General features: G+C 39.5%; 1 protein-coding gene across 6 annotated transcripts in view; it reads left to right on the top strand.

Moving 5' to 3' along the window:
• Positions 1-12,948, top strand: part of Kat6b (lysine acetyltransferase 6B) — a 180,959-nt gene that overhangs the window by 11,472 nt on the left and 156,539 nt on the right. For all 6 annotated transcript variants that reach the window (XM_051174765.1, XM_051174768.1, XM_051174767.1 and 3 more), the window contains exon 2: positions 6,447-7,317. In XM_051174765.1, coding sequence (XP_051030722.1) covers positions 6,697-7,317 — 621 coding nt within the window. In that variant the 5' untranslated portion in view covers positions 6,447-6,696. The remainder of the gene's footprint in view (positions 1-6,446; positions 7,318-12,948) is intronic.

Raw genomic sequence — 12,948 nt, 5'->3', positions numbered from 1 at the left:
GATATATGCAGGACTTGTAAGGTGCCAAGCATCTCCATGTGGATGATGTTTGATGTGAGACAGTAAGTAGATGGTTGTAAACCAAGGATACTATTTTAAGCCATTGTGTCACTTAGATGTGGTGGGTGGTAATGGAGGAAAGAAGTCAGGGTTTCTTCCTTTAGCATCTTGTGTTGTATTGTGAAAGATATTGTTAGTGTTTGATGGTGCTCACTTAGTTTATACAACCTTCTTTGAGAGAAAAAAATCCTGGGGCTTATAAAAGTAAGAGAGCTAAAAATAAGTCAAACTCAAGATGATAAAAGAATAAACTCTGTTATTAACCTTTTGTTTTTCTAGCACTGTTTTTGGCACATCTGTAATCTCATGGCTCTAATGTTGTGATACTAATTTTAAAACAGCACAGGCTTTACTGCTGGCTTAGAGAAGGCCTCTCGTGATACTTCTGGTCAGGATATTTGGACTCTCCTTATGCTGCCTCAGATATTTCTGACTCGTGTTGATATTTACATAATGCCAGTGAGACTTAGAACTCAGTGTAGGGCCAAGCATTTTCTTAGATCTGTGTAGAATAGCTTGTAATGAATGCTGCAAATAGGGTATAAACTGCAAAATACAACCATGTAATTTGATGATTTTTTAAATCTAAAGATAAAATGCTTTATAACCATAGAAAATAGAAGGATTTATTTTGATGTGGCATGAATCTTCTGAATTTAGGATTACTTACTACCTTTTGGTAGCCTTTTTTTACTTTAAGTTTTTAAATAGGAACAAAAGGGAAGAGAATAATGATTTTAGGGTTTTAGTTGTAACTGAATGTCCTGTCCACATTCAGCAAGTCCTAGGACTCTGCAAAAGAGAAGTGGTGTGGGTAATTTTGAGTTGGGGGGATCATTTTTATGTGGCTTTTTAATAAATTATGCATTTTTTCCTATAGATTTGTCTATGGAGTTAGATGCCACTTAGTCCAATTTGGGGTGGGACAGTGGGATGTCAGAAACAAGTCAACCCCAGATTAAAAACTTTACAATAGATAATGTACACAGTAGATGATATGCACATATTAAGCAGAGAAGTGGTGACAGGTAAGAGGTTTCTGATTATATATATATGTACACACACACACACACACACACACACACACACACACATTTAAATACTTGATTCAGCTCGTAGCAGAGAGCCAGTGACTACTATCTGCTTCTGCCTAATTAACTATGTTGGTTGATGTCATATGAGAGCTAATTTTGAGATTAAATTGAGGAGAGGGTTTTGCTAGGGTAAGAGAGGATGCCTGAAAGTCATCTGATTTCTTTGTGTAAGACTAGGAATCAGGTATTTATGATTTCTTTTTCTCTCTTGGTCTTTGAAGTAAAAATGATCACCTTGCCCTAAACTGAGGCTTTGTGGAACTGGTGTGTCTTTCTCTTTGGTAAAGCTGTCAGTCATATCTTGTAGCCCATAACCACAATAACTTACAAGTGTGTAAGTGCTAGGTGGCCTTTAGGACAAATGGTGATTGCTGCCTGGGAAAAGCTAGTGCTGACATTCAGAGGAAAAGCAATCACTTGTTGATTTGTGTGTACCCTAATGCTCTCATTTCTAAAATACTACATTTGCTGGTCATGTATACTCCTTTCATGATAGGATTGATTCTTTTCTTTTTTATTTCTTCCCTTTTGGTTTTTTGAGACAGTGTTTCTCTGTGTATCCCTGGGTGTTCTGGAATTCTCTCTCTGGCCTGAACTCACAGAGATCCACCTGCCTATGCCTCTAGAGTGCTGGTAGGATTTTTTTTTTTTTTAAGAGGTTGTCACTAACCTGCCTAGTTTTAGATTGGAGACTGCTCACTGAGACAACACATCTACTATCATGACTTGGGAAATAGCAAGGCCTCTGAGCATTCACGATTCCATACTGAAAACTTTATTTTCTTCACTCTTGTTTGTGTGGTGTATGCCACAGAGCACATTCTGTGGTCAGAGGACAACTTTCAAGATCCAGCTCTCTTTTCCATTTCTTTGTGGCCTCCAGGATGGAATTCAGGCCTGGTGGCCAGCCTCTGCTATCTGCTGAGCCCTCTCACCAGCCCACAAAGTAATCATATTGTTAATGCAGATAATCTGTGAAAAAAAAATTTGGGGACAAATCAATTTAATCCCAGCATTTGGGAGGCAGAGGCAGGTGATCTCATTAAATTTGGAGGCCAGCCTGGTCTACAGAGTGAGTTCTAGGACAGCCAGGACTGTTACACAGAGAAACCCTGTCTCAAAAAACCAAAAACAACAACAAAAAATCGAAATGCACTTCTTTAAGCACTTTCCCAGTGCTTTTATTTCCTCCTTTGGATTTTATTTCCTCCTTCAGTGGTTTGAGTAGAGTGACTATGTCACCCAATGCCCCCTGGTAGCTCACCACAGCTGTTGTTGGAGAGGGGTTTTGTGTGAGCATTGAGAGTTGACTTAAGGGATGTCCTTATGCCCAAATAAACATCTCCTTCCTTCCTTTCTTTTCCTTTGTACATGTGTGTGTTCAGATTTGCCTGAAGACCTGGATAATCCTTTTTTTTTTTTTTTTTTTTGTTCATGGACTATTAAAACATTTGGAGTTCCAATTCTGGTATGTGTTGGTAATGGATATGGATGATATTTTGGTTGTGGATACTGATTATGGTAAACTCTTGTCAGGAATGTGTATTACATGAGAAATACATTTTGCTTTACTGAATGCTGTTTTGCTTATATATATAATCTGCCTAAAAGCATCTTGGTGTTGCTGGATATTCTGTGACATCTTCTCATCTCAGGTGAAGAAATGATGGAGCATGAAATTATGACTTATAATGATTCTTCTCCAAACCACTTTACTCTGGGAAGATGTGTTTCTTACAGTACACATTCTGACAAGGGATACTTCCTGCTTTCCGTGTGGCTGTGCATGGAGAGTAAGCAGTTTATCCCCAAGCACAGCATTCCCAGTACTGGGATTTATGTAACAGCATAAGCAGATGACAAAGTCAAGATTCAGGCAGTGTTCGGCAGGTTAGGATATAGCTCAGATCAACTTTGGATTCCAGCATTTAAAAAGCCCACTGTGGTGGTACATGCCTGTAGACTCAGCTGAGGCAGAAGGTTGGCAGTGAGTCCCAGGTTAGTTTGGACTACATAGTGAGTATCAAGCTAGCCATGGCTAGCAAGACCAGAAAGAAAGAAACAAAAATAACAGCAAAAATCCAGCACTTCAGCTGGCTGAAACATCTTTAAAAAGATCTGAACCTTTGGTTGGCCTTGTGCCAGCAGGTTAAGGGAGGAGTTCCTTTCATTTTGGGTTGCACTTTTAACTAAATAATGTTGGACTGTGGGCTTTTAAGGTGGACAATAGCACAAGTAGTAAGTAAGTAAGCAGTGCAGCCGTCAGGCAGCTGTGTTTAGGGATATGTAAAGGGTGAAGGAACTAGGATCACAGGGAGGGCTTGGAAGTAGAGGGGAGGTAGAGAAGGGTTGGGTCAGTAGTAGTTTTATTTTTTTTTTAATTGTTTTAAACTAACTCTTTTTTCAGTTTTATTTTCTATGTGTGTTGGTGTTTTGCCTGCATGTCTGTTTGAAGGTGTAGTTTCCCCTGAAATTAGAGTTAACAGTTGTGAGCTGCCATGTGGGTGCTGGAATTGAACCCAGGTCCCTTGGAAGAGCAGCCAGTGCTCTCTCAATCGCTGAGCCATCTCTCCAGTGTCATGTTGGTAGTGTGTTTTTTTTTTTTTTTTTAAAGATACTTATTTTCAAATATTTGAAGGCCAGTCATATTGAAGAAATAGTAAAATGTCTTAGGATTGTTCCTGAGGTACTTTGACTAATGTGTCAAAATTCCAGGGAGGTAGAGGCTTGCACCTGTGAGCAAAACCTTATGCTTGCTGTTGCCTCCAAAGGTGAAGGGTCTTCAACCACAGTGAATATTTATTTAGGTGAAAATTTGGTGGGCTGTTAGGGATATTGGATGAAGACCTTTTACTGGGCAATAGAAAGTTGGTCTGGATAACCTGTAAGGTCTCATCAGCTTCGAGTTTCTAAGAAGGGAATTAACTGATTTACTGATCTACAGAGAAGCCCTTTTCAGGCTGTTGGGTCAGGAGTTGAGTGGGCCAATTCTGAAGTAGGGCTAGGGTCTTTGTATGCAAATGTTACATTCTTCAGTGTCTATGTAAAGAATTTGAAACTTCTCTTGTTTGGTATATACATTCAAATCAACAACAATAAAACTTTAATTTTGGCCTGGTGGTGGTGGCAGTGCACGCCTTGGGAGCAGCACTCGGGAGGCAGAGGCAGGCAGATCTCCGTGAGTTCAAGACCATCCTGGTCTACAAGAGCTAGTCCCAGGACAGTCTCCAAAGCCACAGAGAAACTGTCTTGAAAAACAAAGACAAACAAACAAAAACCCAAAATAAAAACTTTAATTTTGTGTTTCATAAGACCCTGTTCAAAGTCACTGAATTTAGTAGATATATATTAAACAAACAGTTCTCTGTATGTTAGGTGCCATACATAGGCAATGGATCCTGAGCAGTCCTGGAGGTGATATCTAATTATCCTCCCTTATCTATGGCTTCTGTTATCAGCAGTTAAAACTATTGTGTGAAAAACTGGAGAAGTGAACAGTTTTTTTTTTCTTTGTAACTTTTAAAATGACCTTTATTGGGGCTGGAGCGATGGCTCAGCAGTTATGAGCATTGACTGCTCTTCCTGAGGACCTGGGTTCAATTCTTAGTACCCACATGGCAGCTCACAACTGTAACTCCAAGATCTGACCCCTCACATAGACAGACATACATACAGGCAAAACACCAATGCAAATAAAATAAATAAATGATATAAAAAAACCTTTAGTATATTGTTAGGGTTCTTTATTTAAATGTTAATGTATAATGTTTCTGATCTGTAAATTAAAGCTTGTTGTTCGTATGTAGGTATAGAGGGAAGAAAAACTACACAGTAATAGTATATATCAAGTGCAATACCTTTGTTCCAGTCTCCATGGGCCAGTGGGAACGCTGTACATGTGCAACCTATAGGGAGGTGACCTGGGTTTTCAGTCACTTCACTTTGTACTTCTCCACTAGGCAGTGATAGAATGTCTCTGCAAAGGCCGAGCTAGCTGAAGCAGGTGGCTGTGCCAGATGAGACCAGAGCTACCTGGGATTCTGAAATAATGCTGTTGATTGGTGTAGCTTTGAGCCTTCTACATTTAGAATTGTGCTGATAATCACATGACATGTTTTTTGATGGTTGTTTCTGTTTCTGTGAGAAGACAATTTTACATAGCTGAGACTGGCCTTCCCGCCACCTCTTCTCAAATGCTAGGATCCCAGGCTTGTGCCATCACATCACACCTAGCAAAATGATATTATGGTAGACACACGATCATCTGGATAGAATGGGTGAAGATGTGGATGTTACTGGAGAGCAGTAGGTCTATCCCAGTTCCCAAGCCAGTATGTATTGGAGAACAGAAGTCTGTGGGAGCACTGTTGCTCTGGCCAGATGGAGTCAGATTTGTAGGGATTTTCTTTCTGTTGAGGTGTGGAATGAGCTGGAACAGGTGTTAAGATAACTAGAACACTGCATTATTTAAAGGTGAAGGGTCGTGTGACTGCATTAGTTTCATTTTGCTAACCTGTGCAATAGAAGGTTTCACTCACACACAGATGCTTTGCAGAGCAGAACAACTGAGTCTTGATTCCATCCAAATGGCTAGGTTGGACATTTTCTTATGTGTGACTCTTGGGAAATATCTTACCTAGCTCAACTCTAGATTATTGTATTTTTTCTTAAGTTTTTATTTCTTTTGAAACAGTTTCACTGTGTGGCTGGACCTTGGCTGGCTTGGGACTACTGTGTAGATCAGGATGTCTTTATACTCATAACATAGCAACTTGCCTGCCTCTGCTTTCCTGGTGCTGGAAATATCTGTGATTTTCTTAGACTACTTTCACATGGTAAATAATTTTGGTAACAGGAATACATTTATTATGTGCATTGAGGGATGAGGGGCAGTACATGCCACAGCATGTGCATAGAAGTCAGAGGACAACTTTGGAGAATAAGGCTTTTCCTTTCACCTTGTTGGTCCCAGGGATTGAACTCAGGTCATCAGTAGTGCTTGGGGCAGGTGCTTGCTAAGCCACCTCCTGAGTGTATGGAATCCTTTTTTCATATAACTTAGATGTGGTCTTTTCAAGTTATTGCATGTAAATAAAGAAAATCCTTGAAGAAAATTCCCTTGTAGATTTTGACTAGTATCTGGTTGGACGGTATCATTACTGTGGCTGTGTTGCCCAGTACCTGCCTGCCACTGTTTTCATTTTGCACCTGAAAAAAATATAATACTGAAGAACCTTATTTTTAGGTGTTCCATTATTAAGAGCCTTTTCTCTCCTTTTTTTATCCTTTAAGGTCTTGATTTCCTAAAGATGTCTTTCACTTGAAGAGTACAGTCTTTCCCATTGGTGAACTCAGACAACTGTCAACATTGCCTGGCTGTCCTCTTCATTTTGTAAGGATGGTTATCCCTAAGATGTTGCTTGACATGGGCTGGGATCCTCTGCTTGTTTGTTGAATTGTGACTTTTGAATGTGCAGGTTGTGTTAAGTACAAGGAGAATCTCTATGGGTAACGTCTGTGTTGGAGAAGCCATTTGTCAACCATGGTAAAACTTGCAAACCCACTTTACACAGAGTGGATTCTTGAAGCAGTGCAGAAAATCAAAAAGCAAAAGCAAAGGCCCTCAGAAGAGAGAATCTGCCATGCGGTCAGCACATCCCATGGGTTGGATAAGAAGACAGTCTCTGAACAGCTGGAACTCAGTGTTCAGGATGGCTCAGTTCTCAAAGTCACCAACAAAGGCCTTGCTTCCTATAAGGACCCAGACAATCCTGGGCGTTTTTCATCCGTTAAACCAGGCACTTTCCCCAAGTCAACCAAGGGGTCTAAAGGACCATGTAACGATCTACGCAATGTGGATTGGAACAGACTTTTAAAGAGAGCAATCGAAGGCCTTGAGGAGCCCAGTGGCTCCTCCTTGAAGAACATCGAGAAGTATCTCAGAAGTCAGAATGATCTCATGGGCACCACCAACCACCCAGCCTTTCAGCAGAGGCTGCGACTAGGGGCCAAGCGCGCCGTGAACAATGGGAGGTTACTGAAGGACGGACCACAGTACAGGGTCAATTATGGGAGCTCAGATAGCAAAGGGGTGCTCCAGTATCCCAGTGTGTTTCCATCCTCACTCCCGCCTGTCAGCCTTCTGCCCCATGAGAAAGACCAGGTGAGTGAAACCTGAAGTATTCATGTATTAGGAATACCGCTGTTTTAACTTACACTTCCATTTAGGTTATTCCATGCATGTATGCTTCATGTGGACAAGCAGTTTTCAACCTGGGGGCTGTGACCCCTTAAACAAACCTATCTCCAAAAATATTTATGTTACAGTTCATAACATTAGCACAATTGTAGTTATGAAGTAGCAGCAAAAATAACTATGGTGTGTGTGGGTGGCCATTGGTTACCACAATATTAGGAACTGTGTTAAAGGGCCACAGTGTTAGGAAGATTGAGAACCGCTGCTGTGGATGAAAGTTATGAATGGAATTGGAGGAGAATAGTTGTTTTTGCTTTGAAGCTGGCTTTTATAATTTGTATTAGGACGTTTCACAGCACACTTTTTTAAAAGTAATTTTATGACTTATTGAGGGCTTCCTCATAATTAAGAGTTACATAATACTCATGTGATTTGTTTTATGATGTAATTGCTAGATAAACTTAAATACACCTTCCTCAAGAAAGGAAATTGTGGGGTTTTCCTTCCCTTATTTGTAGAGAAGAAAGCCTCCAAACTTATTTTAATATTGATAATCTTTGCACTTGGGAGTTGTTTTATTTATTATGTGACCTAAATTGCAATTGTTTCATTTTAAAGCCATTTATTATCAAGTGGTCTTTGGGTGTAGGTGAATGTTTATTTTGTCTTGTTTGGTGTCTTTGTTAAAAATTTTTTTCTTTTTAAATTGCATTTATTTATCTATTTTTTGTTTGTGTATGTGTGCATGCATGCCTGCAAAGCCATAGTGCACATGTGTAGATCTGGGGACAATTTCAGGAGTCAGTTTTCTCCTTCCCGCTATGTAGATTCTGGACATCTAACTCAGGTTGTTAGGGGTGGTAGCAAGTACCTTTACTCACTGAGCTGTCTCTATGGCACAGGACTTTGTTTTCTTTTTATAGCATTTTAAATACATGGTGGAGTGCTGTTACTGCTGAGATTTTAAGCCTTCAGTTGGATATGCTTTTCTTGGTTTTATTTCAGATATACTGAATTAATCTCCCAAAGTCAAACTAAAGTAGAATGGTAGATTGTAAATCAAGCCTTCCCACTTTTGCATTCCTTTACCGTCTTTTGGTTAAGTACAGTCGTTGATAACAGTTAATTTTATGTTTAAAAACAACATTAACCATTGTTACTAGGAAGCAATGTGGTGCCTGTATACTTCATACTGAGAAAAGGTTGAAACCTAGGTGTTAGAGAAGATATCTGCCTGCCTGCCATCATAAGGCCCTGGATTCTGTCTCATCTCCTAGGGACTCAAGTATTAGAAAAGCTGATTTGCTTCTGTTCTTTGGCTACAAAGAACCCAGCACATGTCCCTGTTGCCCTTTATGCTTAGCTGCAAGATCAGGTCTTTGCATAGGTATATCTGAAGTCTAGAATGGATGTCTTAATGTACTTTTACCTTCTTGGTCTTCTACAACATTTATTTATCCATTGATGATGGTTGCACTAATATCAAAAAATGAAGTAAACTAAAATTTAATTTCCAATGACTTTTAAAAAACTTACAGAAAACGACTAATTTAAATTCCTGAACACAGCCATTTAGGCACCTCTGTTCTTAAAACATTTAAAATTATTTATTTATAGACAGTACTATTTAGAGACACTATGTATCTTTGGCTGTTCTTTAACTGTATATGTAGATCAGACTGGCCTGAAGCTTCTGAGTGCTGAGGTTAAAGATGCGAGCCAATTCTGGGTGTGAGCCCAAAATGCCCAGCTCCTTAAATATCTTAATACAAGCATATGCATATGTGAACATGTATCTCATAAAGTTCCCTAGAACCATTTCTTCATAAGATTAGTTATTTCTGTTTTTTATCTTCAGCCACAGCAAAGTTTTACAATTATCAGGCACATAGGTCTGAGTCAGGCACTTTGGCCATTGTAGCATCTTCTTAAATAATTGTACCCTGGAGGCATTTTTCCTTGGGCTCAAGGACTCAGGACAGATTTTCCATAGTGTCTCTCCTTCTCTGCAACCTTGCTAACTTATCACTTTTCTTTAGACATTATCTGTACGGAGCTATTTTTAGTCTAAAGGAAAATTTCGTGTTTGAAAGTGTTGAGAACAGAGTTTATTGCTTAGCATGCAATTGCAGATGCTTTTTCTATGATGGAGATCTTTAAGTTGTCCAGTTAGCATCATTGTTTAACAAGGAGAGCTGAGAAAATATGCTCCAGATATTTAGTTGATGAAATTTGAGGATTAATTATATCAAGTAATCATAGTACATTGTTGCACATTTTTGGAGTTATTTTAACCACTGAGCTATCTATCTAGCCTTAACCTGTTATATAATATAGTTCCTTATTTTTTTAGATAGGGGCTAATTATGTGTGTAGCTCAGACTGTCTTGGAACTCACTGGCTAGCACTGAGAGGCCTCCAAGTCTCATGTCATCCTACCCCCCCCCCCCCAAGACAGGCTCTCACTATATAGTCCTGGTGAGCCTAGGACACTGTAGTCCAGTCTCGTCTTGAACTTGTAGAGATCTGCTTGCTTCTGCCTCCTGAGTCTTGGGTACTACCACCACCTGGTTTTCTTTTTAAAATACTGAATGCCTTTCTCTTTGTTCTCCATTATATTTTCTAAGACAGGATCTCTCCCAGAAAGCTTCAGGGTTCCTCCTTTCTTCACTGTCTCAAGAGCTAGGACTACAGATGTCTATCCACTGCACCCAGCCTTGTACATGAGTGCTGGGGATCTGAATTCAGATCCTTGTGTTTGTGTGGTACTTTACTCACTAAACCATCTCCCTCCCTATTCCCAATTTTGTAAAATATCGAGACATTGTTTCATTAAGTTGCCCAGGCCGGCTTTTAATTTTTGATCCTCCTGTCTTAGCCTCCCTAGTAGCTGGAATTTCAGGTATGTCACCATGCTTGGCAGAATTCCGGATATGAATGGAAACTGTTCCAAGATAGTGCAATCTTTACTATAGTTTGGTGAAATAATGTCTTTCAAAGAAGCGGTTATTGTGATTGATTTTGAGTAGTTGAATGTCATTGTAAAAAAGAAAATAAAAATAACAGCAAGTGTTTTATAAGTGTAAATGCTGGCGTCTTCCAAGTAGTTCACACTTACCTCTTGACTCATAGTTACTGGGAGAGAGGTAGATTATTATTTTGCTTTTGCAGATGAAAAACTGAAATGCAAAGCTTAAACAATTTGTTCAAGGACAGTGGAACAGATCAAGCTGAGATTCCATCCAGATAACTTGAGTCCAGAGCTCATTTGTTCTGGGCAGTGCCCTGGTCGGCACTGGGGCTGCTCATGAACAGTATAAGTCTCTTTTACAGCTTTTCAGTCTGCCAGAAGCAGTTTTCTAGCAACAAGTAGACTCCCAGGGTTTGAAATTTGGTAGTTATGATGAGCTTATTTTTTTCCCAAGCAGGTACAATTTATAATATTAGCAAACTTGAAGTGCAGTAGTAAATCTGTGCCTCATTAGATTTGACATCATCATCACTCCTATGCATGACTGCTGGGAGGAGCACAATAGAAGTTAAAATAGAAGGGCTCCTCCCTGGAATGTAATTGAAGGACTTCTGATAGTTCAGAATTCAAATCGGGTATTACCATTCTCACTTCTTAACACAAAATGCTTTGTATTTATTTAAGAAGCTTTCTCCGGTGAGGTGATATGGAAATGAATTAAACCACTGAAGATAAAACTTTATCTTTGACTCAGCCAGGGAACTCCTAAAGGATAGTATTAATGTTTCTCATTAAAAGTGGTAAAGCTCAATTAGGTCAGATTATGAGGACTTTAGAAAGTCAAATATTCTAAGAGAGTCTTCAGTTATCACACTTTGTAGCAGGAAGATTCCATTTGCACATATGGTCTGTAGCATTTTTATAGAATCAGTTTAGTCCAATTTTAAGCAGATTCCTTAGTATTTCACTTTATTGAGAATACCATCCTAAAATTTATTAAGTGTCAAATCTTGGTATGTTTCTGGTACATTTTAAAGTAGGGGTGCTCCAAATAATGCTTTTGAATTTTTTCTTTAGGAAAAATGAAAGAACTTCTAGGAGTTGTAGATTGTCAATAGGAAAAATTTTTATAAAGACGCACAGAGTTGTAGAGACACACTGTATTGTGCTCTTGGTAGTTCAGCTCATTTGTTCCGCCTTTTTATTTTCATTATTTTTAAGACAGTGTTTCCTTATCTGGTATAGGCTAATCTCAAACATGTAGCCCAGGATGGCTGAATTTTCTTGCCTCAGCCTCCCAAGTGCTAAGGTTATCCTCATCTACTGTCATGTCCCCCAACTCCAACCCTCACAGATGTTTTTGGGGAGTTCTGGGCAAGGTAATGTTTATCAGTGTGAAGGATTGCAATGCAGAGACACATTTGCAGACCATAAATAAGAGAATTGTATTTTAAAGTTTCCCTTTTTAGGTTTTCTTTGCTGTTTCCCTCTTCTCTAGTCTCCTTATCCCTGGCCTACAGTAGACCCTCCTCATCTTGTCTCTGGAACTTATCCAGTTGTTGGTACTTTGTGAATGATCTTTCACTAGTCCATATTGGTCCATGATGCAGCAGGCTTCCAGAAGCATCTAAGCCCTAGGGGAATTATTTGTATTGTAAAGCAACTCTGTATCTTTTTTTTTAAAAAAATATGTCCAGGAGGTACAGAGTCCCAGTGCCCTCTTCTGTTGATTTTAGAGTTGCTGTCCTTTGTAGGGAAGACATCTTATTTTCAAGGAGAATTTAGCTATATGTATTCAACTGAATGTTGGATAAAGCCTTAAATGTTATAAAATATGGTCTTCAAAATTCTCTCAGTTTTGGCAGTAAGAGTCTGCTTTAGAATGACGAAACCTGTTACAGTGTGAAAGATCAGATGGATCAAATGCTCACAGTACCAAGGTCAGTGAAGGAAGCTTGTGGTTCACGTTGTTCCTGTAATTAAGCTTCAGATGTTCTTCAGAAGAGCACAGTGCTCCAGGGCTGCCTTTGCAAGCAGGTAGTACCAGTCCTGGCTCTGTGGAGAGAGCCCTTGGCCTGTCTCCAACTAGTCAGTTAGGTCAAGTGGAAGATGAAATGAGTGACTGGCTCTTTCTGTTGCACTTGAAGCATGACGGAGTATTCCACTTTCAGGTTGTTATCAAGATAGAACTTGTCTAGGCTTCTCATGAAGTAGGCTTCAGTAGAGGAGCAGCGTCATGGCAGACAATTGATTGTTAAGGGTGTGCTAAACATTCTTTGTAACTCTTTAGATCTTAGGTGTATTTGATGCTTTTGATACCTTTCCCACAACACTAATCCCATCTTGAATGAGCACCAGCCTTGGGGAATTTATGCACGTATTCCCTGTACCTACAAGATTTATAACAGCTGGTGTGTGTGTGTGTGCGCGTGCGCGTGCATGTGCGCATGCTCATGTGTGTGTCTGTGTTGTGGAATAGAATGCAAGAGCTTATGCTCATTAGACAAATACTCCACTATTAAGACATGTGATACCTAGTACCAAGAAAGTCAGTATTTTTTAGCTTTGAAGTTATTTAACAGTTATGAGTTGTTTGCTGGTTTATTCTGATTTTATCTTGAATGGTA

Source organism: Phodopus roborovskii, unplaced genomic scaffold (assembly GCF_943737965.1).
Source record: "Phodopus roborovskii unplaced genomic scaffold, PHOROB, whole genome shotgun sequence".
NCBI classification, from domain to species: Eukaryota; Metazoa; Chordata; class Mammalia; order Rodentia; family Cricetidae; genus Phodopus; species Phodopus roborovskii.
The sequence above is the reverse complement of the archived record's forward strand: the minus strand, read 5'-3'. Positions and strand labels throughout refer to the sequence as shown.